This window comes from Bubalus bubalis, chromosome 12, assembly GCF_019923935.1.
Source record: "Bubalus bubalis isolate 160015118507 breed Murrah chromosome 12, NDDB_SH_1, whole genome shotgun sequence".
Lineage (NCBI taxonomy): Eukaryota > Metazoa > Chordata > Mammalia > Artiodactyla > Bovidae > Bubalus > Bubalus bubalis.
Genome location: NC_059168.1, coordinates 101,690,073 through 101,717,757, shown reverse-complemented (window position 1 = coordinate 101,717,757; position 27,685 = coordinate 101,690,073). Strand labels below are relative to the sequence as shown.

The window sequence follows — 27,685 nt, the reverse complement described above, 5'->3', positions numbered from 1 at the left end:
CCAGCTGGACTCGGGCCAAAGAGCCCAAAGCACCTGTTGGGAGGCACCTGGAGAGAATCAGGACCTTTCTGGTGGCCTGGGGGTGGGAAAAACTGGACTTTCCAGGGATGCGCTCAGGTGTTCCGGAAGAGCCTTCTCAGAGTGACTCGTGTTGCTTGCCAAGGCCAGATGGATGCCCGTCTGTTCCTTCAAAACTGGGGAGTTGTGCAAACCTGGCCTTAGAGGCAGCACCGCCTCACAGCTCCCCGAGGCCTCAGGACCGCAGCTTTGGGCAGCTGAGCGGGCAGGAAGCATCAGAAGTCAGTGAGCCCCAAGGTCAGGGCCTGTCTTGTTTCCTTGAGCAACTACTCTTTCTTTTTAAAACAGCTTTATTGAGGGATCATTTACATACTGTAAAAACCCAGCTGCTGCTTCCTAAACCTTAACCTGGGGAGACTAGGAAAATCTCAGTCGCCATTTCTCGGGGCTGTGAACCAGGAATCCACCACAAGCTCCTGGCCCGGGAGGCACCTGGTCTCCACCCCCGACAGTGAATGTGTTATCAGTGGTGGGGGGTTGGGGAGCATCACGGGGACCCAGGCATGGGCTTCAGGTGCTGAAGAGGATGATGACCCCTAAGACCTGGGCCGCTAGGGACTGGGCTCCCAGCTTGGCCCTGGGCTCAAGAGGCAAAGAGGACCCTGACCTTTCTGGATGTCTGACAGTCCAGCCTGGAGGGAGGGGTGCCTCCTTCTTACCATCAGAGTCCTGGGGACCTTCACGATTCATACGTTCCCTCACCCAGGCTCACAGCCCTGACTCTGACACTCTCCTTAGTTCCCAGCTTTGCAGCTGGCACCCCGTGTCCCGCATCAGAAGCAGCTCCAAAAATGGAGGCCAGGTTCCTCGATGTGTGTGTGTGTGTGTGTGTGTATGTGTGCGTGCGTGTGTCTGTCTGGCCTCCCACCCAGACAGATCACCGCCTGCAGGCAGACATGGCACCCACCATGACTATTTTTGGTCCGGTCTGCCCATCACAGACTCAACAACAACAAAAAAGTGCGGAGTCTCAGGAGGCTGGCCCAACTTACGTCTGGAGCCTGGACTCCCAGTGACCCGTGTCCTCCACCCAGAGAGATTCCTGGGCCAGGAGGCCAGCCTGAAATCCTCGGATCTCACAGCGGGCCCCTTCCCCCGCCCCACCCAGGCAAATGCCTCCCGTGGAGAAGGGAGGGGGACAGAAAGAAAAGACATGTGGTGTCAGCCTCTGGTCCCGTGGAGGAGCCAGGTGCGGGCACTTTCCTGCAGCTAGGAGAGGGTTGAGCCCCATCCCCCACAATAAGCTGAGGCCAGAGAGTCAGGGACCCCTTCCCGCTGACAGAGGGGTTTCTGGGTCCGTGAGCATGAGAGAGAGGAAGGGTCATGGCACTGCCTCAGGAGTAAGGAGACCCCCCACTCTGCCAGCTCCTCACTGCAGAGGGGGTGGGACAGGGTGGGGGCACACAGTTGGGCACCCCGCCCCAGATGGTGGAACCAGGGACCTTGGCCACATCTCCCTGTCACCCTTAGGGGAGGACGAGTCCTGTCAAGTCCTGGCACTCCCGGAAGGCAGGATCTGGCGGGACTGCCCCGGGGAGACCAGAGGGCCACCCCAGCAGCCCAAGCCTGCCACACACCCCTGGCTTGGCCCTGCCCCCGCACTCTGCACCCCCAAAGGCCCAGCAGTCCACAGTCTAAAAGCCCAGCTCAGAGGTTGTGCAGCTCAAGGTGGCAATCCCCTCTGCCCTGCTGATCTGAGGAGTCTGTTTGCTCAGCTAACCCTGCCCTGTCCATCTCCTAGGGGTCAGCCGCTGGGAGCAGGGGCAGGGCTGGGGGGCTGGCATGGCTGTGGGGGCGGGGCCTGGGCTGGCTCCCTGGGCTCTCTGGGCGACGCTGAGCAGTGCCTATGGAGGGGGGTCCAGGGGCTTGCCGCAAGCCCTGGGCGCCCTGGCTGGACCCCAGCGACAGGAAGTCCGGACTGCCTGGAGGTCTCCAGGCATCATGCTCCCGTGACTCTGGATCCGGCATCCTCTGCTCTAAAAGCCAAGCCCCTGCCCTCCCCAGAGCTGATACCCCCACATCGCAGAGAGGGGCAGGGACTCGGGGCAAGGAGTGGGGAAGGGCAGGGCAGCTGGGCACCCACCTGTGGGCTGTAGGGTGCTGGGGGCCCTGGGGACCCAGGCAGTGGATGTTGGGGGGGTAGGAATGGCGGGGTCCCCCCTAACGGCCGCAGTGGCCACAGGGGCTTTAGGGATGGGCTCTTTCCGGGACCTGCTGATGCCTGGTGAGAGATGAGAAAAGCAAGAGAGGGTGCAGGTGGGGGTCAGTGGCGGGGGACCAGTGCAGACGAACAGCTTACTATCCCGCCGAGGGGCCCAGCGTCCCCTCTGAATCCAGCTTCCTCTGGCCCCTCTCTGCCCACTGGCATCCCACAGGGGTTGAGTTTGGCCCAAAAGAGCCATGGCAGGGGGTGGGGTGGCACCCCTGGAAGCCTGAGATTTGGGGTCTGCCGCTGGCTGGCTGTTTGACTCTGGCAAGTTCTCTCCTGCTGAATCTGAGAGCAGATGGCAATACCCACCTGGGGGTGCTGGCTGCAAGGACAGAATGCGATAGTACAAGGATCCTGCTTAGCTGATGCCCGGCACTGTGCATGTTTGATGATGACTTAACGATCGTCGGTCGGTCACCCCCTCCCACCCTCCCTCACCTTCCCTGTTGAATTCCTGGGACGCCCAGACCCTCCTTCAGACAGTCTCGCTGCTCCGGGGCCTGAGCTGAGCTGGACACATGGGGGTCTGGGTCACCTCCCCTAGCCTCCCTGCAGCCGAGATCCTGGTTCATCTCACCCAGACTCCACGGGTGAGCAGCTGCCATGGTGATAGCTGTGGGCTGTGCAGAGGGAGGCCAAACCCAGTGATCAGACTGGGGTGGCTTCTGCCACCAGTCAAGGAAGGTGACCCCCATTCTTGGCTGGCAGGAGTGGGAGAAGTGGGGGGTTCCCAGCGGGGGTGGGACAAGGGGATCTTTCCAAAGCAGCATCAGTCAAGAAGCTAGAGGGAAGGGCTTGTGAGACAGGAAGGAGGGAAGGAGGGGGAAGAAGCAAATGGATCGGAGGAGGAGTGGGCCTGGGGAGGGGAGGACAGGAAAGTCCTGTCTTTCCTCTCCTGTTTTTTCCAGGACGTGCAGAGAGGCTCGTGCAGTGACGGCCCCAGGCACCTTCCCCAGACGGGTGGCCCTGGCGTGTACTTACTGCCGACGGCGGAGCCCGCGGCGGCACCTGCGGAAAGAGAGGGGTCACAGCAGAGTAAGGAGGGGGTGGCAGGGCTGGGGACAGGAAATCAGGGGGGCTGGGGCACCTCACCATGCAGGGACTGGGTCGGATTCTCCACTTACACCCTCACTGGTGCCTGAGAGGGAAGGGCTGCTCTGAGCCCATTGTGCAGATGGGGAAACTGAGTCTTGGAGCTGTGACTTACCCCATCAGGGGACCTGCTGATAAGCCTCTGCTGGGGGCCTCACATGCACCCTTCTCATTTGACTTTAGACTCTCAGGTCCTCCAGTGCAAGGCAAGGAGGCGGGAGGTCATCCTCTGGGGGGTAATGGGGTGTCGGAGAACATGAGGGTCCCAGGCACAGGGACAGACTGGTTTACTGGAGGCTCTGATGGAAGCTGCCACAGGGGGAAGCCGCTGTGCCTGCGCCCATCTGGGAAACACAGGGATGCCTGCGGGGTAGACGGGAAGGTGATCACAGCGGCTGTCACGTGCTGAGGGCTTTCTGCATGTGGGCCCATGCTGAGTGCCGCCCCACCCCGGCCATTCAGTGCTCAGGGCTTCCTGGTGGCTCAGATGGTAAAGAATCTGCCTGCAATCCAGGAGATTCGATCCCTGGAAGATCCCCTGGAGAAGGGAATGGCAACCCACTCCAGGATTCTTGCCTGGGAAAATCTCATGGACAGAGGAGCCTAGTGGGGTAGCAAAAAGTCGGACACAACTGAGCATCTAATACTTTCACTTTACAATTTGGGTTTCCCTGTAAAGAATCCATCCTGCAATGGAGGAGACCTAAGTTCAATCCCTGGGCCGGGAAGATCCCCTGGAGAAGGAAATGGCTACCCGCTCCAGGATTCATTTGCCTGGAGAATTCCATGGACAGAGGAGCCTGGTGGGCTACAGTTCACAACAGCCCTAGGGCAGGCTTCTAGGGTCCTGGTTCTACAAACAAGCAAAGGCTCAGCGGGAGAGACGGCTTGTCCAAGGCCTCACAGTTCTGAGTGGCAGAGGCCTGACTCTGACCCTGACCTGGCCCTTTCTGTCTGTGTGCGTCTGTGCTCTGGGGCTGTAGGTGCCCGAGGCCACGGTCTGACCTGGGTGGGAGTCGTCAGTCTCAGGAGGAAGGAGCCGGGGCCACAGCGTCCCCTCCAGGCAGTCCTGACAAAGGATGGGGCGTGAGGAGCCCCAGGGTGGTAGCTGGGGTGTGGGCCTCTCTTGGTGACTCTGGGGGCGGGACAGTGAGGGGTGCCTGGGGGGATGCGCCGGGGGCCCCACAGGATGACCTGCAGGTAATGGTATCGGTCTGTGGGTGCCAGGGAATCTCACGGATCCTTCTAGGAGGAGAAGGGGGCCCAGAGAGGGGTTCAGTGGGGGCAGCAGAACAATTGAAGGGAGGTGAGCCTGTGAGTCAGAGGGAGGTTGGCAGCAACTCAAGAACTGGTTCTGGCAACAGAGATGGGCTGGCGTCCTCCGGGTGGGGCAGGGCTGTCGCCCAGAGCGCTGTCTGTGCCTTTGAAGGCCCATGGGGGGCTGCAACTCCAGTAAGTCACCCTTCAAAGGCCTCGCGAGTGTCCCTGGCACACACAGGACATACTGTCACAGCCTCATCGCGAGGCTTCCAGCTTTGATCAGCCTCAAGTTACATAAAGCTTTCACCGCTCGGTTGTGGGGAGCCGATGGACAGGCTCCAGAGAGTGTGCCAGGAGGGGCGGGCCGAGTGGTCCCGGCAGCCCAGCCTGGCTTGGGAACTGGCTCCAGTGCTGGCGCTTAACTTGCTGCCAAACTAAGAGGGCCCTGAGGGTCGCTGGGCCTCAGTTTGCTCATCTGGAGAGTGGGACCATAATGAAAACACCATCTGAGGGTTATCAGAGGGTGGAGCAGCTGTATATAAAGTGCCTGGTGCAGCCTCCTCGACAAAGCACTGGCCGAGTGTGAGCAAGTCACTTGGTAGGGTTGGGGGACTGGCTGGGGAGAGCCCACCATGGACGAGCTTGGACCCTTATCCACAGCAGCTGGGGACTCCCTGGGACTCAATTTCAAGGAGACACCCAGGGACTGTGCTGGAGGCTGATGACGGGGACCCCTGAAGTGTGTTCATGGTGCCCATGTGTGAGGGCACACCCTGAGGATGGACTCTGGCACTGGAAGACTGAGCCAAGAGAGGAGGGGACTGTGTAGAGGGCATGGCCAGGGCCTCGGAGGATCCCTCTGTAAAATGGGACCAGGAGACCCACTTCCAGGGGCCACCCGGAGGTTCAAGGGGGGACCCCGTAGCATTTGGTGCCATGCAGTGCCTGTAAATGTCCTGTAAACACTGAGACATTTACGAGGAATGGTGCTGCTCCGCACGGTCAGCCTGGAGGGAGGGGTCCCCACCCACTCCTCCCTGACACCCTGTGGGCCTTCTCTCCTGCCTGGGGGTCACGAAGGGGAAGGTCAGTGAGAAGGATGCTGAGTCGGCTCATCTTAGGCTGCCAGCAGGATGCACGCATGCTAGAGGGTCTTGATGCCAAGGCCTGGCACTTGGGAGTTTGGTTAAAAAGGGCGTGCCCATGTGTGCACATGTGTGTGCACGTATGTCAGTGCATGCATGCATGTTTGTATGCATAGCTTTTTGCATGTGTTCACAAATGTGTGTCAGTGGTTTGTGTGCACACCTTTGTGTATCTGTGCATGAGCTCACAAATGTATCTGTGCACACATGTGTGCATGTTTGTGTGTGCACACCCATGTGTATGCATGCAGATCTATGTGCACACGTGTGTGTGCGTGCACGTGAGTCTGCATGCATGTATGCATGTTCATGTGTCCACATCTTTGTGCGAGTGTGGGCGTGTGTTCACACATGTGTCTGTGCACGCATGTTTGTGTGCACACCTTTGTGCAAGTGTGTGTGCATGCGTGTTTGGGATGAGATCCGCAGCTCCTGAGGCTGCAGGTTGGGGGAGCCCATGGCCTTGCTGGTCTGAGGTGGGGAGGGGTGGGGGGTGCCCGAGTGCAACGGCCAGTCTGTGTACGCACACGCGTTGGGAGAGCCATGGGGCAGCGGCAGGTAGGAGCCGGCGCGCCAGGACCGCGTGCGGAAGCTCCTCTTGCATTTGCCGCAGTCGGGGCCCGTGGTGTTGTGCTCACACTCGCACTGCAGGCTGCCCTCACGCACGGAGCACAGGTTGGCGTGCAGGTTGCACTTGCACCTGGGGGGACATGGAGGGGGCAAGGCATCAGTGAGCGTGTAAGCGGGCTGTTCCGGCTCCCTGGAAGGCTGGGAGAGTGTCGGGGTGGCCGGGAAGGGACCCTTGAGGCCACCTGTCCAACCTGCCAAGACTCTCCTTTGGGACAAGTACCCCCAATGCACCATTCTGAGTCCTTCCTGAAAGAGGTGCCCCTGGCTCCTGCCTCTCACGGGGTTGTCCCAGATGCTGTATTTTTAGTAACACAGCTTTTGATCACCATGGCTTTCAACCATGGTGGTTGACAGGTAGCAAGAGTTACCTGCCCCTGGTTGCATGGACCTGACCCTGGCCTCAGGTGGCATCCCTGCTCTTGGCTGTGGCCCACACCCGTGCCCTTGAGGGCAGAAAGAAGCCCTGATTCCCAAAACCCTGTCAATTCATCCATACATATATTATTCATTCGTTCATTCAAATATTTATAGGCAACTCATCATTTTGAAACCAGTAAATAAAGGGAAAGAATCAAGCACTTGTCTTGCGTGTCCTATATAAAGCATACCTCCAGGTAACCAACAGTTGATGAGGGGATGTTTCTTTTTATAGAAGCAGTCCAGCTGCTGATTGAAGAAGGAAAGATAGAATTAGAAAGTCATCATGCAGCATCCCCTACTGAATGGATGGCTGTGGGCACGGAGCAGCAACAGAGACGTCCAGAGAAAAACTACCCAGTAGGAGGATACAGCCCACCCTGAAGTAGTCTCGTCAAGACAAATCGAACTTGAATCTGACCAACGCTCTGGAGCAGATTCTGGATCAGCTATGAATTCATTAGGGAATACAGAGGACAGTGAAACAAACTAAACACCACCAGGGGGGATGCAGTCAGCAAAAGCCAGAAGTGATGACATAGCTCCTAGGACTGATGAATTGCAAGGGGTGCAAAACTTGATACAGAGGAATGAGGAACCCAGATTAAGAAAAACCTCAAGGGCAAAGCAACCAAAGGCAGCACTGGACCTCATCTGGGCCTTGGTTCAAACAACCCCTAAACTCAGAGAAACAAAGCGTATTTGTGAGACAGTTTGAACACTGACTACCTTTGGTGATATTAAATTGTGTGTGTGTTAGTTGTTCAGTCGTGTCCAACTCTGCGACACCATGGACTGTAGCCCACCAGGTTCCTCTGTCCATGGAATTCTGGACAATTCCAGGCAAGAATACTGGAGTGGGTAGCCATTCCCCTCTCCAGGGGATCTTCTTGACCCAGGGATCAAACCTGGGTCTCCTGCATTGCAGGTGGATTCTTTACCGTCTGAGCCACCAGGGAAACCCAATGTTAAATTAATGTTTATTAACTGCAGTGATGGTATTGTGATTATGTGTTTAAAAGTCCTTATCTCTAGAGACACACAAATATTTACGGATGAAATGATCTGATGGCTGGGATCTGCTTCAGAATAACACAGAAAGGGAGAACATGGGGAGAGATGCAGACAAAACGAGAAAGGCTATGAGTTAATTGCTGAAGTTGGGTGACAGGTATGTGGCAGTTCATTACAGTAGATTCTATTTCTGTATGCATGTTGGAAAACCTCTGTAATAAAAGTTAGAGAGAGAGAGAGAGAGAGAGCTCTACATTCTGATATGGGAAGATTTCCAAGATAAATTGTCAATATTTGTAAAAAGCAGAATAACATGTTTGGTAGAATTTTCTTTTTATTAAAATAAGCAAAGAAAAATATTTATAGGGCACCTGTTGTGTGCCAGACTCTGAGCTGGGAATGGTAAGTACAGTGGTTGATAAAGCAGATGGGGTCCTTATTCTGATGGAGCATAGCGTCCAGCAGGCGACAAGGCAAAAAATAAAACAGTGGTTGGGGAGGGGCAGGGGGTTGATTAATAGGTGGAGCCCAAGGGATTTTAAGGGCAGTGGAGTGATGGGTATGACACTGTCATGGTGGACCCATGACGTTATGCATTTGTCAAAACCCACAGAAACCAGACAGCATCAAGATAGAGCCCGAATGTCAACTGTGGACTTGAGCTGACGATGGCATGTCAGTATCGGTTCATCAACTGTAACAAAGACATCACAGAAAAGCAAAATGTTAATAACCTAGGTATTAGGAGCCCTCTGTGCAACCCGCTCAGTTTTCTGTAAACCTAAAACTCCACGAGACATAATCTTAAAATAATAATTACGCCAATCTTTTTAATTGTAACATCAACGTCAGTTGTCATCAGCGCCCATGTGTTCTACAAAGGAGAGGGGATCGTGGGGTCTCAGTCTGAGCGGGGAGCAGGATAGGCTTCCAGGAAGAACAATTTAAATCTGAGACCTGCAAGAGCATCAAGAATTACTCAGGCAAGGAGGGGAGAACCTCCTGGAGGAGACAAGAACATGAGGGAAGACATCCCTGGGCCAAGAAGAGCTCAACCAATGAGGCCTGAGATGAGATGAAAGAGTGGAGGAGGCCAGACCTGACACGGAGGCTGGAATCTGTTCTGGAAGCCCCGGGAAGGTCAGAGGTGTCCTGCTCTGGCTCACGTTTTATATGTCATTGTGGCGGCTCCATGGAGGATGCTTTGTCTGGGAGACCAGAGCTGGGGCACGGTGGGGTGGGGGGCGGCAGGGAGGAAGCTGTGCCCAGCTGGCAGCAGAGGGCAGTGGCCTGGACGAGGGTGGAGGCACCTGTGTCCCCCCAGTGATGCCCAGAGTGGGCAACATTCCCCATCGCTGGCTCCCAGTGTCTCTAAGACTGTTTCCCAAAAGCTTACCCAGCATTTCTCCTTCAGCTCACAACTCCCCTCCTCTTCACACCTCGCCTCCCACTCAGCGATGCTCCTCCTGGACGGAGCGTCCCCCCTTAGCCTCTGCTTATCCACATGATGAATATTTAACTTCCTGCGTCTTCCCGCCTCATAAATCTGTCTGCCAGACCCTTCCTCCTGGCTCTCACTGCCCCCACCCACTCCTGCCCTCCTTGTTTCCATCTGACTGGAGCACCGCTGTGAGGCTGCCCTTCCAGGGCAAGGATCCCAAACCGGGGGGAGCTGCTTGCCAGGTTTCTAGCAGCCCTGCAGCTCCGAGTTAACCTGCTGCCTGCTGGCTTCAGAAGCGTCAGAGCTGCCTTTCGTAATATATATATTTTTTAATTTTAATAATTTTCTGTTGATATGTTGCATTTTCATTTTAATTCAGTTCAGGAACTTTTACTTTTTTGGGCTGCACAGCATGACGAATCTTAGGTCCTGGGCCAGGGATTGAACTCGTACACCCCACTGCCAGTGGAAGCTCAGAGGCTTAACCACTGGACCACCAGACAAGTCCCCACCTTCCTTCTTATAACTTCTCTCTGACATTGGATCATCTTGCAGGATGGTTATGGAAATTAGATCCAGCCATGCTATGGGGTATGATAAAGCCATTAAATATTTATTTCCTGGTGGCTCAGTGGTAAAGAATCTGCCTGCAATGTGGAGACCTGGGTTCGATCCCTGAGTCAAGAAGATCCCCTGGAGAAGAAAATGGCAACCCACTCCAGTATTCTTGCCTGGGAAATGCCATGGACGGAGGAGCCTGGTTGGGCTATAGTTCATGAGGTCACAAAAGAGTCAGACGTGACTTGGCAACTAAACATTTTGTTGTCAGAGGCTATTTCAAGCCCTGGGAAATGTTCCTAATACAAATGAAAAGACCAAAATTAGTGTTGGCTGTGTGCCAATGGGCAGCTCGTTTGGCCTCTGTGGCTACCAGGGCTGGCATCACCGTCACCTTCGCTTTAAAGATGAGCAGACGGAGGCTCAGAGAGATTAAGTATCTGGCCCAGAGTCACAGGGCTGCCCAAAACTGACTGGGACTGGAACTCAGAGATACCCAGCTCTGGAGTCCAAGAGGTGAATATGGGTTAGAATATGGATTGTAAAAAAGTAGGGCACCAAATTGTATGTATTATAGTGCTATGGACTGAACTGTGTCACTCTCAAGTTCATATGTTGAAACCCTGACACTCAATGCAACTGTATTTGGAGACAGAGTCCTTGGACTTCCCTGGTGGCTCAGATGGTAAAGCATCTGCCTACAGTGCAGGAGACCTGGGTTCAATCCCTGCGTCAGGAAGATCTCCTGGAGAAGGAAATGGCAACCCATTCCAGTATTCTTGCCTGGGAAATCCCATGGATGGAGGAGCCTGGTAGGCTACAGACCATGGGGTCGCAAAGAGTCAGACACGACAGAGCAAGTCATGTCTGACAGAGTCCTTAGAGGGGAAATTAAAGTTAAATGAGGTCAGAAGGGTGGGGCCCTAATCGATAGGGTTAGTGCCCTTATAAGAGGAGCAATAGACCCCGTCGCTCTCTCTATCATGTGAGGACACAGTGATAAGTAGACCATCTGCAAGCCAGAAAGACGGGTCTCACCAGAAACTGACCCTGCTGGCATCTTGATACTGGATTTCTAACCTCCAAAATTGTGAGAGAATAAATAAATGTTTGTAGTTAAAGCCCCACACTCTGTGGGACTCCATTATGGCGGCCCAAGCAGATTATCATCAGACTACGGGCTTCCCAGGTGGCGCTAATGGTAAAGAATCCACCTGCCGATGCAGGAGACTAAGAGATTTGGGTATGGGCCCTGGGTTGGGAAGATCCCCTGCAGGAGGGCATAGCAACCCACTCCAGTATTCTTGCCTAGAGAACCCCATGGACAGAGCAGCCTGGTGGGCTATGGTCCATAGGGTCACGAAGAGTTGGACATGACTGAAGCGACTTAGCACACACACACACATCAGACTATAGTCAGCTTCTGACTGTGTGTAGCTCACACCTGAAACACGGGCAGACAATGCATCTCGGTACTTCTGCGGCTGTCGAGGGAGGGAGGGGACGGGTTGTAAATGCTTTCTATTTCCTTCTTTGTCACTTTGCATGTTTCCTACATCCTCTACAGTAAGCAGAAAACAGATGAGATTCGAAAACCTGAAATCAGGCCAGGCTGGTTCCTGAGCTCACACAGGTATTTCCTCTCAGGAGGAGAAGCAGGTCTATCAGGGTCCTGTTTGGGAAGCCATTGCTCCATGCGATGCTCATGACTCTCAGTTCCCGGGGCCACAGATGTCCACTGAATTCTCTGGACTAGAATTCTGATGCATCAGCTGGTGCTAAAGTCTATGCTGTTTTAACTTCATCTTCCTCGCCCCCTGGCCCTGTCAGGCTTTACTGCAGCACAAAGCTGAAATAAATGGAGCTTGAGAAAGTCGTTCCCTGTCTCTCTGGAGCTCCAATCTACGCCCACACATGTACTGTGGGCCTACTATAAGCTAGGTTCTGGGAAAGGCACAAAGAGGGATGGGCAGGCCCCAGCTGGCACTGGGGACCCTTCTTCCTGGAAACATTAGACCCAAAGATGGTCCATGGCAAAGAAAATATTCTGTGTTTGACTCTTATTGGTCAACACATATGATGCTCTCCTAACGCTGTCCTACCCTGCTCCCTGATTGCCCCCTCTACCCAGGGCTTCCCTGGTGGCTCAGACAGTAAAGAAGCTGTTCTGCCTGCAATGTAAGGGACCCGGGTTTGATCCCTGGGTTGGGAAGTTCTCCAGTTGGAGGAAATGGCTACCTACTCCAGTATTCTTGCCTGGGAAATCCCACGGACAGAGGAGCCTGGAGGGCTACAGTCTATGGGGTCACAAAGAGTTGGACACGACTGAGCGACTAACACTTTCACTTTTTCACCCAGAGTCCTAGTGTATATTAGCACATCAAAGGCTCTGACAAGTCCTGCAGGAAACAAACCTGCTGAGTTGTCTAACTAAAGTTTGCTGGCAAAACATATTTGACCTCGGAAGGTTTTCATTTTTTTCATTTGAATTCCTATTTAACATCCCACAGAGCTAGCTGGAGAGGAATACCCTAGCCATGTGGAAGCAGGAATGTACACCATGCCTCTAGCCCGAAGATCAGATATTTTTAGATATCAGCTACAGAAAGAAAAGACTGCCATCTTAACTTTGGGTGATCACACTGATCTTGGCTTGTTAAAAATTTGTTTAAGGGCAGCTGAATCTGAGAAGTGTATTGTAATTACGATAGATGAGAGTCACAGAATGTGAGAGCTGGACAGGCCTGGCAGCGGTGAGAGGTACAGGTGGAGAGAAGCCTGTCCAAGGTCATGCAGGTTAAAGCCCACTCCGGATCCAAATCCAGACAATTCTCCCTGACCCCGGCTCTGCCCCACCCCACGCTGGCCATCCCCTCCCACCATCTTCATCTCCCAGAGGGTGTCTTGGCTTCTCTGCCTCCCTTGTTGAGTCCTGGAATGAGTATGGAGAGCAGTTCTGTGCTGGGCAGGGCTGCCAGGAGGAGCCCACACGGCATGGGGGAAGGTCCACCAGGACTGGCACAGAAAGAGAACCCAGTCAATGGACCTGCTTCTCAGACTTCCTGACTTGTGCAGGGAGCTTGGGTGATACTGCCTATGTGTGTGTGTGTGTGTGTGTGCACGCACACATGTGTGTGGGGCTTCACCTTTTTGGCTCTCTCTCTGTGTCCCTCTGTGTCTCTCCAAGTCTCTGTCTCTCGCTGTCTCTGTCCACCACGGTTCTGATCCTGCTTTCCTCTGGACCTCTGCACATGCTGTTCCCTCTGCTGGATGCACTGCCAGGCTCTGCTCTTTTCTCCTAAAGCTAACACCTAATGAGAGTGTCAAGTTCAAGGCCCAATGCCACTTCTGCAGGCAGGCCTTTCATGATCCTGCCTCTATCAGCCCCTGCTACACTCTCCTTTGTCCCAATGTTCATTGTGATCGGCGTCATCTTCCAAAGTGGACCACGCGAGATGGTTGGGAGAGATGTGAGTATGAACTGCAGAACAGTTTAATAGTTTTTGTTTAGTTTTTATTACACAGCTCCCCTGATAGCTCAACTGGTAAAGAATCTGCCTGCAATGCAGGAGACCTGGGTTCGATCCCTGGGTTGGGAAGATCCCCTGGAGAAAGGAAAGGCTATCCACTCCAGTATTCTGGCTTGGAGAAGTCCATGGATTATATAGTCTTAGACTTCTTTGCAGAGAAGGCAATGGCACCCCACTCCAGGGCTCTTGCCTGGAAAATCCCATGGACAGAGGAGCCTGGTAGGCTGCAGTCCCTGGGGTCTCTGCGAGTCGGACATGACTGAGTGGCTTCGCTTTCACTTTTCACTTTCATGCACTGGAGAAGGAAATGGCAACCCACTCCAGTGTTCTTGCCTGGAGGATCCCAGGGATGGGGGAGCCTGGTGGGCTGCCGTCTATGGGGTTGCACAGAGTCAGACACGACTGAAGTGACTTAGCAGCAGCAGCAGCAGCAGCAGCAGACTTCTTTGGGATTCTCCCCTGATAGCTCAGTTGGTAAAGATCCACCTGCAATGCAGGAGATCCTGGTTCAATTCCTGAGTCGGGAAGATCCCCTGGAGAAGGGATAGGTTGCCCATTCTATTATTCTGGGGCTTACTTTGTGGCTCAGTTGGTAAAGAATCCATCTGCAATGTGGGAGACCTGGGTTCGATCCCTGGGTTGGTAAGATCCCCTGGAGAAGGAAAAGGCTACCCACTCCAGTATTCTGGCCTGGAAAATTCCATGGTCTGTATAGTCCATGGGGTCGCAAAGAGTCAGACATGACTGAGCAACTTTCACTTTGATTACACAGTAATTTTTTAAGGGACAAATTCACCAAACCTGGAAATCTCAGAAATATTATTGTCTAAGCGAGGCCAAAATTTAAAAGTGTATTCATTTAAAAAAATCAGTAAGTAAACAAATCATTTGAGATATCCTTATGCTAAAGACTGATACTAGAACTCAACCTCATGCCATCAACAAAACTTAACTCAAAATTGATCAGAGACCTATATGTAAGAGCTAAAATTAGATAACTCTGAAAAAGAAACAGGGGTTAATCTTTGCAACGTTGGATTAAGCGATGGTTTCTTACACATGACACCGAATGTACAAGCCACAGAAGAAAAAATAGAGACACTGGACTTCATCAAAATTACATACTTTTGTGTTTCGGGGGAAGCCATCAGGAAAGTGAAAAAACACACAGAGTGGGAGAAAAATCTTGCATTATTAACTGAATCCCTGTGAAAACCTGGAAGGCATCCTTCTTCCCATTCTACAGGTGAGGAAGTAAGACTGTGGTAGGTAGGTCAAGAGCCACAAGTCACCCCAGGCCTCTGGGTGGAAGAGGCTGGATTTGAACCCAGAACTGTTGGGCGCGATACTCGGGTTTCATCACCACTCTACTCCCTGTGTCTCTCAGCACTCCCCTTGCCTTGATTCCACCTGGATGATGAAGGCCGGGGGGAGGGCCACTGGGCTGATCCTCCCAAGCCCATCACCAATTCTGAGGCCCAGCCTTGGCCAAGGAAACGCAGGAGAAAGAAACTCCCTTTCCTGCCTTCTGTCCCAACACCAGCCGCTGCCTGCATCTAGAGCGAGGCAAGTGGTCCAGACTCCTGGCCACACCTCTGGCCCAGACATTTCTCCTGCATCCATGGGATCAATTTTCCCAAGGAATTGCTTTCTGAATTTGACCTTTGAGAACCATCAGTCTCACCAGAAAACCATCGCCTGTGCCACCTGACCCCGCTACACAGCACTTCTCGGCTCATCCATCGGGAAGCATCATTTAATAATGAACAGAAGGGACAGCGCAAGGCCGGCCAGCCCACAGGACCTGCCCCTGGCCAGCAGTGCCCCCCCACCCCATTCAGGATCTGCTGCCGTCCCATCACAGAATGCCAGGGCTTTGACCTGTGGACGGCGGCAGGAGTGGGGCAGGGGCAGAGGTGCTGAGTCAGCAGCCAGAGCGCCAGGCCGATTCCCTGCTCAGGTTTTGCCCAGGCGACCTTGAGCAAGTCACTTCTCCCAGCCTCAGACCTTCCAATTGCAAACGGAAGGGCTGAGTTACATCTTAGCTTTTCAACTTTTCTAACATTCAGTTGTTCACGGGTGCCCAACATACTGTTGTTATCCGGCACACAGTGGGCTCTAATCAAGAGGGGCTGAATGATGGAGGAAGAAAGGACGGGAGCGGCAGATGCTGCACAGAAGCTCTCTGTGCAACATGGGGCGCGGAAAGCCAGGCGGTGCCTCGGCCGGAGCGGCGTGAGGGCGGGCGGCCAGCCTCAGGGTCTTAGTCTCCTGGTAAAACCGGGGACTTGACGGCTCCCATAGGGCCGTGCAACGAGAGGACGGGGACGGGCGGGCATGGGGGCAGTGCTCAGCACAGGGTCGGGCGCATAGCCAGCCTTCCACACACGCCAGCTGCGCTGCCCTTGTAATGGCCCACAAGTGGTATCGGTGGGAATCTGTGGATTCCTAGGAACAAAGTCTGTCCTTATCTGACAGGTGCCCAGCCCCATGGGACAGTTGCCCTCATCCGAGCTGCCTTGCCAACACCCTACCCTAGAGCCCCTCTTGGCAGTCAGCACAAATGCCCCCATCAGTTGACTTTTTCTCTGGGTCCCTGGGGGCCCCCACCAGGGAAACACGCCCAGTGTCTTAGAGTCGCTTCCCTAAAGGGCCTCCTGTCACTACGGTTGCCAGATTTAGCAAATACAAATATAGAATCCCTGGTTAAACTTGAATTTCAGGTAAACAGGAAATAACTTTCAAGTATAAGCATGTCTCAGAGATACCATGGGTTCAGTTCCAGACCAATGAAGCAAATACAGCAATAAAGGGAGTCACATGATATTTTTGGTTTCTCAAAGAATATAAACGTTATGTGCAGGGACTTCCCTGGTGGTCCAGTGGTTGGGAGTCCACCTGCCAATGTGGGGGACATAGGTTTGCTCACAGGTCTGGGAAGATCCCACAAGCTGAGCGGCAGCTAAGCCTGAGAGCAGCAACCACTTGAAGACTGGGGGCTTAGAGAGTAGCTTTCTGAAGGAACTGCTCTGCAACAAGAGAAGACCCCACATCTCAACGAAGAGTAGTCCCCACTCACCACCACCAAAGAAAGCCCGTGCACAGCAATGAAGACCCTGAGTGGCCAAAAAAAAGTTCATCTTTACACTATACTGTAGTCTGTTAAGTGTGCAACAGCATTATGTCTACAAATATGTACAGATTTTAACTAAAGAAATGCTACATTTTGAAAAATGCTAGCCCTCATCTGAGCCTTTGGTGAGTCATAGTAGTAAGATCACAGACCGATGATCACCAGAACAAATGTAATGATAATAAAAGTTTGAAATAGCGCAAGAATTACCAAATCGTGACTCAGAGACCTGAAGTGAGCAAGGAAGTGAAAGTTGCTCAGTCGTGTCCTACTCTTTGCGACCCCATGGACTTCTCCAGGACAGAATACTGGAGTGGGTAGCCTTTCCCTTCTCCAGCAGATCTCTCCAACGCAGGGATTGAACCCAGGTCTCCTGCGTTGCGGGCAGATGCTTTACCAGCTGAACCACAAGCAAAGCCCAAGCATGCTGGAGTGGGTAGCCTGTCCCTTCTCCAGGGGATCTTCCTGACCCAGGAATCGAACCAGGGTCTCCTGCATTGCAGGCGGATTCTTTACCAACTGAGCTACCAGGGAAGCCCTGAAAACGGTGTCGGAAAACCAGCACCAACTGACTTGCTTGGTGCACAGCTGCCACGAACCTTCAATTTGTGAAAAGCACAGTATCTTCGAAGTTCAATAAAGCAAGAGCAATAAAACAAGCTTCGCCCGCATGTCCCATGAAATAATTGGGACGCGTCTGCACTAAGCGCACTATTAATACTTCGGGCTTCTCTGAAGTTCAGGTTTGGCCCCGCAGCCTGCATTCATCTGGCAGCCCCACCTGCCACCCCTGCTCACCCTCATGGTGAACCACAGCCTCCGCTCGACCCCCGATCCCTTTCAAAGCCTGGCCTGGGATGTCCCTGCCCACCCACCCACCGCAAGCTGGTCCGGCTGCCTGCCCGCCCACCCTCCAGAGAGGGGGGCACAGCTGCCTCCCCACCTAAATCGCTAAGTCCTTTCTTGTTCTCCAGTTGATGAGTCCCTAACGAGCCCCAGGGGAGGGCCAGGAGGGACCGGAGGCGGGGTTGAGCCTCACCTCCTGGAGCAGGCCATCACACACAACCCAAGTTCTCAGGGAAACGGGCCCTGCTCTTGTCAGGAGGAGACTGACACGCGGACTTCACCCCATCCCGTCCACCCGCCGGGCCTGGCTGGGGGCCTGACAGCTGCTCAAAGCACGAAGCTCTCGTCAGGACGGCAGGGGCGCCAGCCCGTGCCAGGCGCCAGTGCGCCCTGCCCCGCAGGGAGGGGCAGGCAGTGCCCGGGAGCTGCTGGCGGGAGCGCCATCTGGACACGGGCTTGGCACCCGGGCTCCATGAAAATCGTGAGCTGGGCCCTCCCCTTCTCAGGGTGAGAGAAGCCGGGGGTTTGGAGAGCCTCCCAGACAGGAGGGCGGAGGAATGTAGGTCAACTCCTGGCTGCCGGAAAGACCGGAATGAGTGATGTCATCGGTTTCTGGGGGAAAGAGAGGGAAGCAGTGAGTTTGGGTGAACAAGAGATCTGGGTGCTTGGAAGTGGGAGGGGAGGAGGGGGCGGGGCTGGGCCCCCTCAACCATTAACCCTGCACTCACGGGTATGCCCAGGTCGGGGGCGCACAGGAGAGCCCAGGACCCCGGGGGGTTCTTGGTAATTGCTCCCCTCTGCCTGGCACCTCCCCCACTTCTTTTCCCACTTGTCCAAACGTCATTACATATGGAGCCTTCTGGGGAAGGATAGGCGTATTTCTGACACCTTGAAGGCTAGAGTTGCTAGAAACAAACTTCTATTTTAAAGCCTCCAGCAGTGTCTTCCCGTTTCTCTTGCCAGAGAGAGCATTTATCTCTGGGGAAAGACTGTTCTTTTGTTTGGGGAGAAAGATTGCAGTGGGCTGTTGGGTGTACAGGGGAGCAAACCCCATGCCTCCGCTGGCCTGGAGATATTAGCAGGTGAGGGTGGACATGTGGGGGAGAAGGCTGACCCCGAGAAGGGCACACCCCTCGTGGAAGGGCTCATGCATCTGGGGTTGGGGGCCTGGACCCCAAGGAGGAATGGGAGGCCATGGGAGGGGGCTGGGAGCTCGTGAGAGATGTGGTCCAGGGGCTGTCCCCGCAGGCAGCAGGTGGCCAAGGCCCAACGGCTGGATCTCGGGGTCATTGCTGGCTAATGGCCGTTCTTTGAAGTGTCCCCTTTGTGCGTGACCATTCTCATTGACTCGCCCCAGGGGCCGAGTCCACTTGTGATGGATCGCTGTGGCCTGGGGGTGTCAGACCTTTAGGGGGTTAAGGGAGAGACTGTGTTCTTGGCTGGTACACACCAGCAGGGAGAGACGCATGCATCAAGGAAGCAAGCAATGGTCAGGAGAAATGCCTGGAGAGGATGGATCAAGAGGGGATGAGGGGGAGCTTCCCTGCTGGTCCAGTGGTTAAGCCTCCACACTTCCAATGCAGGGGGTGAGAGTCGGATCCCTAGTGGGAGAACTAAGACCCCACATACTGCACAGTGTGGCCAAGAAATAAAAATAAACTAGGAAATTCCCTGGCAGTCCAGTGGCTACAACTCCATGCTCTCACTCTTGAGGGCCTGGGTTCAATTCCCGGTCGGGGAACTAAGATCCCACAAGCCAAATAGTGTGACGGCCAAAATATAAAATACAAGAGGTGACGAGTGATGAGGACAGTTGGGGATCCCAGTAAGGGATACTGGACTCATAGAGAATTTGTGGAGTGGGGGCAGGACTAGGGTATTATCGGGAAGAGGGCTCCTAGATGCCGGAGAACTTGAGCCATCTGGGTCAAAAAAGTGCTAGTCAGGGCCTGAGACCCCAAGAAGAGGGGAGACTGAGCGCCGAGCCGCAGGGCCCAGGTGTGCGAGACCTCGGCTGCCCGGCATGACCCGGCTCGCTCAGGGCGATGTGGATAAATGCCGGCTGCTGGGTCTCCTGGAACGCAGTCGGGCCCGCAATCGAGTTCATTGGCCAAATCTGATTTGGTCTTCTGTGCGAAGTCCTTTTGTATTAAGTGCTTTAACGGACATCACCTCCTCCAGTCCACTGATAAATCCTATTACCCATTATAAGGCCAGAGGCAGCTCCTTGGCCAGCAGCAAGCGGATAGAAGGGTGCTGGGGGGACTCGGGCGTGTGGCTTGGGGGAGACACGGTGTGTGTGTGACCAGGCTGGTGGACTAAAGCAACGTCATCTCTTTGCCTGTGGGAGAGCCCAGCACCCTGGAGGGAAGGGCCAGACCTGGTGGGGGGGTGGGTGCTGGAGGTGGGGGGAGAAACATGAGGCGCGCTGGGTGTGCTGGTGGAAGCAGGGGGCTGGAGGGACGGGGTGGGTGTCCACCAGCCCATTGGTTCTGCCGCCCCACCTCCTGGCTCCCAGATTCCAGATGCGCCCCTCTCTGAAAGGATTACTGATGGTAAGGCCCATCTGTTTGTGTAAATAAGTTCACTCATTCATCAATGAATTCCCCAAATACACAGCCCGGCTCCCGGGTTCTCAGTGCTGGCCTTACAGTCTTACAGGTGGGGAACACAGACCCAGACCCTGTTCTCGCAGAGCTTGGAGCTCGGGGTGGGGAAGGGGATGCAGCTGGGTGTAAGTGTGGCTGCAGCTGGGATAGCACAGCGGGACTGCTGCTCTTCTAGAAAGCCTGAGAAGGGGGCAGAGAGGAGGGCCACGGGGATCCCAGCCTCTGGGGCCCCAGAGAGGTGCTCTCCAAGCCAAACCCTGAGGAATGAGAAGTTTGCCAGACAGCAGGGGTGCGGGTGGGCAGGCTGTGTCCCAGGAAGAAGGAACAGCTCAGAGGCAAGTCAGAGGGCCCCCGCTGTGGGCAGGGGGCTGACCTGCCAGAACGCAGAGCCCAGCACACCCAGGGAGGTGGGAGGAAGGGTCTGTGGCCCATGGGGACGGAGTCTCTAAGGTCAACAGGGAACCATTGAAGGGCGCTGTTCCGGGAAGTGGCGTGACTGGGTTTGGGTTTGGAGAAAACCTCTGCATGGAAGGGGGCGGGCCAGTCACCTCCCCAAGCAAGATCCTGATGGAGTGTGTGTGTCCCTCTCTGGGGGGCAGGGATGGCGATGGGTCCACGTAGGACATGCTTAGGCTGACGGACTCGGGGAGGGCTGGGTAGGAATCCAGAGGTGGTCACACTGGTCAGAATGGCCATTGTCAAAAAGCCTCTAAGTAACAAATGCTGGAGAGGGTGTGGAGAAAAGGGAGCCCTCCTACACTGTTGGGGGGAACGTAAGTTGGTGTAGTCACTATGGAAAACAGTATGAAGGGTCCTTAGAAAACTAAAAATAGAGCTACCATATGAGCCAGCAATCCCACTCCTGGGCATATACCCAGATGAAACTGTAAGTCGAAAAGATCCACGCAGTGTTTACAGCAGCCGAGACACGGGGACAACCTAAACGGCCGGCGACAGAGGAATGGACCAAGGAGATGCGGTGGATGCTCACAACGGAGCACTACTCAGAGCGAAGAGGAGCGAAACTGTGCCATGCGTGGCACGAATGGACCTAGAGATGATCGCGCTAAGCCAGAAAGAGAAAGACAAATACCAGAGGAAACCACTTATATGTGGAACCTAGAATACGACACAAATGAACCCATCTATGAAACCAAACCAGGCTCACAGGCAGAGAGAACAGACTTGTTGCCAAAGGGGAGGGGCTTAGGGGAAGACGGAGTAGGAGTTTGGGATGAGCAGATGTAAGCTTTTATATATAGACTGGATAAACAACAAGCGCCTGCCATACAGCACAGGGGACCACATTCAGTATCCTGTGAGAAACTCTAAATAGCCTATGAGAAAGCGTAATGAGAAAGAATACGCTTAAAACATGTATCCAGACGTCTAACTGAACCGCGTTGCCGCACACTAGAAATCAGCACAGCGTTGTAAATCAACCATACTTCAATGAAAGAAAAAAGGGGGAAAATCCAGAGGCAGGCATTTCCCCAGAGCGGAAGGAGGAAACTGCAAATGTGGGGAGAGGCCCCCCAGACTCCCCAAGGCCGGAGCAGGCTGGCCGAGGCTCCTTGATGACCCTGGGCTGCTGAGAAAGCCCCAGCTCCGTCCTCCGGGTCGGCTTCTGTGAGCCGGGGTGCACGGCGGCGGTGGGGCGTGGGATGCGTTTGTGACTGATGCTTGTGGAAGCAGCTTCCCATGTGTAGGTGGGGCTGCACACGTGTGTGGCCTGGAGGGGTACATACAAGGGAGCACCAGTGAGTCTGAAGTGTACTTGATGTGGGCGGTGTGCCAGCAAGCCTTCAAAATGCCCAGCCCCCCCCTTCCCCCGCCCAGGCTCCCTCTGCTAAGGGGTAGGGAGGCGGCCAAGCCAGGGCAGCAGCGGAACAGGACCTCGCAATTAGCCTGGAATTGACCTGCCTCTTCCCCAGTTGGATTTCCCCTGCCCGGCCCTGTATGTCCGGCCCACGCCTCATTAGCCCCGGTTACAGCCACATAGATCCTGCGGCTCACCAGGCTGGGTGCGGGGCACAGGAACCTGCCTGGTCCTCCACACTCCCTGAGATGCTGTTGGCACTAACACTCTTCCAAGGTCACTACCTCTAACATGAAAATAAGTTTCTCTTTCCTGCACACCCAATGACTCATGAAGCAGGTGGGGCAGAGAGCCGGCCAGGAGCAGAGATCCAGGGATTCATCTTGGCTGTAGCAGGTCCTTCACGTGAGCGATGTATCCGTCGAAAGAGGGTTTGGTTCCCCTGACCACGTACTGACTCCTCATGAGTGACAGGGGCACCCATCTCCTGAGCACCTGCTGCATGTCGTTGGGTCTCGAGCTGAAGACCTGCAATTCTCAGATGGTTCTCAAAATGACAGGGTCCCATTTCACAGACGGGGAAACTGAGGCCCAGGGAAATTGAAGAGACTTGACCTGGGTCATAAACTAGCAAATGAAAGAGTCTGAATTCAAATGCAGGCTTCTCTTTGACACCCAGGTGGGCCGCCACTGACTCATTTCAGAGAGACCTCGGAGCCGGGAGGATGACTGCTCTAGGTTGCTATGAGGATACGGGATCCTTAGAAATGTAAGAAGTGGGGGGGGGGTGCTGGCTTAACTATTGACTGTCAGCCTGCCCCTGTTCGCTTCTCCCTCCACACTGTGGCAGAGCCCCCTCCATCCTCCCAGGCCCTCCTTTCTCCAGCACATTCCCCTGCTGCCCCTCTCTGCATTGTCAGCACCCCAGGGTGCTGTGGTCCCTCCTTCTCTTCAGAAAGAATCTTCTCCTTCCCCCAGACTCCCCATCAGCTCATGTCCTGTTTCCCTGCTCCCTCTCAGGATCAAATTTCTTGAAAGCCTTATCAGCAGTGCCTTTTTTATTTCCTACTCCTTACTCATTCTTTAAAAATTTTCTGCATTCACCCTGGAATCCAGTCAACCTGGCCTTCATCCCCGATTCCCCCAAACCTGCCCCTTCAAGGCCACCTTTGATATCCCTATTGCTAAGTCCACAGACCCACCTTCCTGTCCTCTGTCTGGACCCCATAGTGACACTGGACACTGATGCCCCTGCCCCCTGTACCCACTCCTCCTGCTGGGCTTTGGGGCACTGTCCTTCCAGATTTCCTCCCCCGTGGCTCCTCGTTCTCCGTGTCCTGCCCTCGCTGTCTAGCTTCCCAGGCCGCATCCCTGGTCAGCCCTCATCTTCCTCCTCTGTCTCGGAGCCTCACACACTCCGGTGATGTCGGCTGTCATCGCAAAGCCCAGGACTCCAGGTGCCCAGTGCAGCCTGCCCTTCAGACGTGGCTGTCCAGAGGCTCTGATCCCAAGGGCATCTCACAGCAACAGGTGCAAACAGAACTCTGTCTTCCTCTTCGGGGACAGCCACTCGGGAAAACCGATCCACAGTTTCTTAGAAAGTTAAACACACACTTATCATATGAACCCACCATCCCACACCCGGGGATTCACTCAAGAGAAATGAAAGCTTATGCTCCCTCCCAATCCTTCACATGAGTGCTCAAGGCAGCTCTATTCATAGTTCCCCCAAACTGGAAGCAACTGTAATTCCCTTTGACAGGTGGATGTCTTAGGGGACCGTTGACCAAAATTGCTCTGCTTGCCTCCGCAGCGGGGGTCCCCCACCACCTGAGTCCTGACGTCAGGTCAGTCCTCCCAGCCACCTTTCCTGTTCTTCCCTGTTTGCCACCTTCCCAGCAACCTGAGTCATCCATGGTGGTTTCGTTTGTTTATTTCTGATTCTCTACAGGACTGTAAACCCTGTGGGGCTTTTGGATACGAAGCGCCTGGCTGTGTTGGACACAAAATACCTATTGCTATGGACTGAATCGTGTCCCCCAGAAAGACAGATTGAAGTGCTAACCTCTGGTGTTTGTGACTCTGACCTGATGTGGAAATAGGGTCTTTGCAGATGTGATCAAGATATAACCTAAGATAAGGCGATACTGGAGTAGGATGAGCCCTTAGTCCAATCTGACTGCTGTCCTTCTAAGAAGAGGAGACACATGGAGAACACTCTGGAGACAGAAGAGCAGAGAGAAGGTGCCACACGAAGACAGAAAGGATGGGGTGGTCCATCCACAGGCAGGGGACTCCAAAGATGCTGGCTCCCCGTCGCAGTTAGGGGCCAGACTCTCCCCAACAGGTTTCAGGGAGAGCACGGCCCTGCCGACACCTTGATTTCAGACTTCAAGCTTCGAGAACTCCATGACAATACATTTCTATTGTTTTAAGTGCACCTGACGTGTGGTACTTGGGGATGGCAGCCCCAGGAAACTAACACAAGTGCCCACTAGAAACATTTGTTGGGGACTTCCCTGGTGGCTCAGTGGATAGGAATCCCACTGCTGATGCAGGGGACACGGGTTTGATCCCCGGTCCAGGAAGATCCCACATGTCTCAGGACAGCTAAGCCCGTATGCCACAACTGCTGAGCCCACGCGCTATGACTACTGAAGCCTGGGTACCTAGAGCCCGTGCTCTGCTCTCTGCAACTAGAGAAAGCTCGCTTGCAGCAACAAAGACCCAGAGCAACCAAAAATAAGTAAAGAAATTTTAAAAAGGACCAATGCTGGTCTGGTTTATTTTTGAAAAATATTTGTTGAGTGAAGGGCTACAACAATGTTGAAACTCTCAGAAGGAAATCCTCCTCATTCAGCAGGAGAAAGGGTGGGTGCTGGTTCCCCCCAGGGCTGATGGAAGGCTTTACTGTTAGTGACTCCATTCCTAACTCACCTGCAGGGCTCCCCACATCTTCTGAGACCCCAGGCAAACCCAGGACCCCCTTCCTGCCCCTCCCACGAGAGGTGGGGCCACACCGGGTAGATGAGCAGCCCAAAGGCACGCAAATGCCCCCTGGGTCCGCCTCCCAGACTTGGCAGTGGAGCCCACCCCCGCAATCCTCCACACAGCTCTGCCATTTCTCAGCAGTATTGCGCATGTCTTGTCTTTGGTGGGAGGCAATGGTTCAGGAGGCTTGGCAGATTTGGTTAAAGGGTGTTAACTGCATCTCACCAAATCTCTGCCCCTAATGAGCTGGGAATACACATGCTGGGTTGAAAAAATAGAAAGTAAAACACGAAACTGACTCTCTAAATGTGTTGGGATCATGGACCCCCTTGGAATTGGAACAAAAACTAGGGCCCTCCCCTGGGCCGACTGCACACCCACACAGCACTTAGCATGTACTTCTGGGAGACCAGGAGCCTTAAAGCCCACCCTCCTGAAAGTCCACGGGCCCCTTAAAGGACCTCTAGAATGTGCGATCCTGGTGTTTACCGATGCAGTGGTGACCCAAGCACTTACTGCCTGTTCACCGTGGCCCAGCCATGGCTCTGATCCTTTTCATGGTTTATCTCATTTAAACCCCATGGTATTATCTCCACTTTATGGAGGTGGAAAAGGAGCCACAGACAGGCTGAGAAACTTGCCCTGGGTCACCCCTGAGCCAGGAGTCACACCTGGACAGTCTGACATGGAGGTCATCCACCTACTTCTTCTTGTATGTGTGTGTTAAAATACATATAACATGTCATGTGTTGGTCGCTAAGTTGTGTCCAACTCTTTGTGACCCCATGGACCATAGCCTGCCAGGCTCCTCTGGCCATGGGATTTCCCAGGCAAGAATACTGGAGTGGGTTGCCATTTCCTTCTCCAGGGGATCTTCCCCACCCAGGGATCAAACCCACATCTCTTGCATCTTCTGCACTGGCAGGCAGATTCTTTACCACTGAGCCACCAGGCGAGTCCTTATACATAATATAAGACTTACCGTTTTAAAGTGTATAGCTCAGTGACATTGAGTACATTCACATTATTGTGCAACTACCAAAAATATCCTTTTCCAGGGAATTTCCTGATGGTCCAGTGGTTAAGACTCCGAGTATTCACCGCAGTGGCCCGGGTTCAATCCCTGCTTGGGGAATTAAAATCTTGCAAGCCACATGGCATAGACAAAAATAAAATAAAATTAACCCACAAAGCAAAGGAATGACCTTAAAAAATACTTCTCTGGAACTCTTACAACATGTCAAAAAGAAACTCTGTACCCTCTAAATAATAATTCCATTCCCCTCTCCCCTACCCTGTAACCTCATTCCACTTTCCGTCTCTAAGAATTTGCTTTTTCCTGGTGCTTTACATATGGACTCAGAAAGTATCTGTCCTTCTGTGTCTGGTTTATTTCACTTGGAATAAAGTCCACAAGGTTCATCCATGTTGCAGCAGGTGTTAGAATATCCTTCCTTTTCAAGGCTTAATACTATTCCTTAATATTAATCCAAGGCTTAATACTAATATAGACCACATTTTTGTTACTCCATCATCAAATGATGGACACTTGGGCTGTTTCCACCTTTTTCCCATGTGAATAATGCTGCTAGGAAGATGGTTGCTCAGATATCTGTTCAAGTCTCTGCTTGCAATTCTTTGGGGGTATACCCAGGAGCGGAATTGCTGGATCATATGGGAATTCTGTTTAATTTTTTGAGGAATCAAACAAAACTGTCTTGCACAGTGGCTGTGCCATTTGACTCTCCGACGACAGCACACAGGGGTCTCAATTTCTCCACATCCTCACCAACACCTGTTGTTTTCTGTGTTTCTGAAAACAGTCATCCTAATGGGGTACCTTCCTCTATTTCTCAGTCTCCAAGGGGCTTCCCTGGTGGCTCAGTGGTGAAGAATCTGCCTGGCAATGCAGGAGACACACACAGGTTTGATCCCCGGTCCAGGAAGATCCCACATGCCCCAGAGCAACTTAGCTCATACGCCACAACTATTGAGCTTGTGACCCCAGAGTCACACTTGCTGAGCCCACGTGCCACAACTACTGAACTCTTAGAGCCTGTGCTCCGCAGCAAGAGACGCCACTGCAGTGAGAAGCCTGCACACGGAAACTAGAGAGTAGCCCCCACTCGCCGCAGCTAGGGAAAGCCCACATGGGGCCACAAAGACCCAGCAGAGCCAAAAAGAGAGAAAGAAAATGTTACTTCTCAGCCTCCCAAGCCTCAGTTTCCTCATCTGTGTGCTGGGGATGATGCCCCTCATGGGGCAGGATCAATGAGGAAACACGCATAAAGGACTCAGAATACCACGTGGCCCATCAGAACTGCTCAGCAACAACAGTTATCATGATGGAAGGAGGAAGCCCCGCCCCCAGCCTCGGTGGGGATCACAGAGCTACAAGGGTCAGCGCAGATAGAGTAGAACTACACGCTTCCCTTCTCGCTCGTGTTTCCTGTGGGCAGTGGAGGAAGAGACTAGAATGTACAAAAAGTCAGTGGACCGCCTTCTGCTCTCTGGTCCCTCCCTCCCCTCTCTGCGCCACCCCCCCACCCACCAACGTGCACAAAGCCTTCTTCCCTTCTGCGGTTTCTATTCTCGTCCTAAGTTCCGTCCATCTCCAGTTACTGGGTGATCAATAGGGACAGGACGCTTATGGAAGAAGACACGAAGGCAAGAAAGGGGAAGGGGCCAAGGGAGGGGGAAAACCAGGCAGGTGCTGGCCAGCCCAGGGCCTCGGGTGAGAAGCCAGACCTTGGCGGCATCTGAGGAAGCTGGTGGATTCCAATACCCACCCAATTCTCCAATGGTAGCTATAGCTCCTGTTCCCTTAATCAGTGGTGTATAGATTAGGTGCACAGGACCTTCATCTGATGCAAGGAAACTCGTTCCACCATCTCCCACCAACACCACCCTGCT

General features: G+C 53.8%; 1 protein-coding gene and 1 long non-coding RNA gene across 7 annotated transcripts in view; one reads left to right on the top strand and one right to left on the bottom strand.

The window, feature by feature from the left end:
• Positions 1-27,685, bottom strand: part of NTNG2 (netrin G2) — a 72,027-nt gene that overhangs the window by 8,114 nt on the left and 36,228 nt on the right. For 3 of the 4 annotated variants that reach the window (XM_044926481.2, XM_025261921.3, XM_025261922.3), the window contains 3 exons: positions 6,312-6,484; positions 3,269-3,295; positions 2,162-2,299 (listed from right to left, as the gene is read on the bottom strand). In XM_044926481.2, coding sequence (XP_044782416.2) covers positions 2,162-2,299; positions 3,269-3,295; positions 6,312-6,484 — 338 coding nt within the window. The remainder of the gene's footprint in view (positions 1-2,161; positions 2,300-3,268; positions 3,296-6,311; positions 6,485-27,685) is intronic. The other variant, XM_006052141.4, reaches the window with a different exon arrangement.
• LOC123328671 lies at positions 17,745-23,869 on the top strand. 3 transcript variants are annotated; one of them, XR_006543667.2, is made up of 3 exons: positions 17,745-17,860; positions 22,461-22,550; positions 23,733-23,869. It is a non-coding gene; the product is annotated as an uncharacterized LOC123328671 (long non-coding RNA). The 3 variants fall into 3 exon arrangements; XR_006543666.2 differs by lacking the exon at positions 23,733-23,869 and adding an exon at positions 23,136-23,406; XR_006543665.2 differs by having other exon boundaries at positions 17,787-17,987.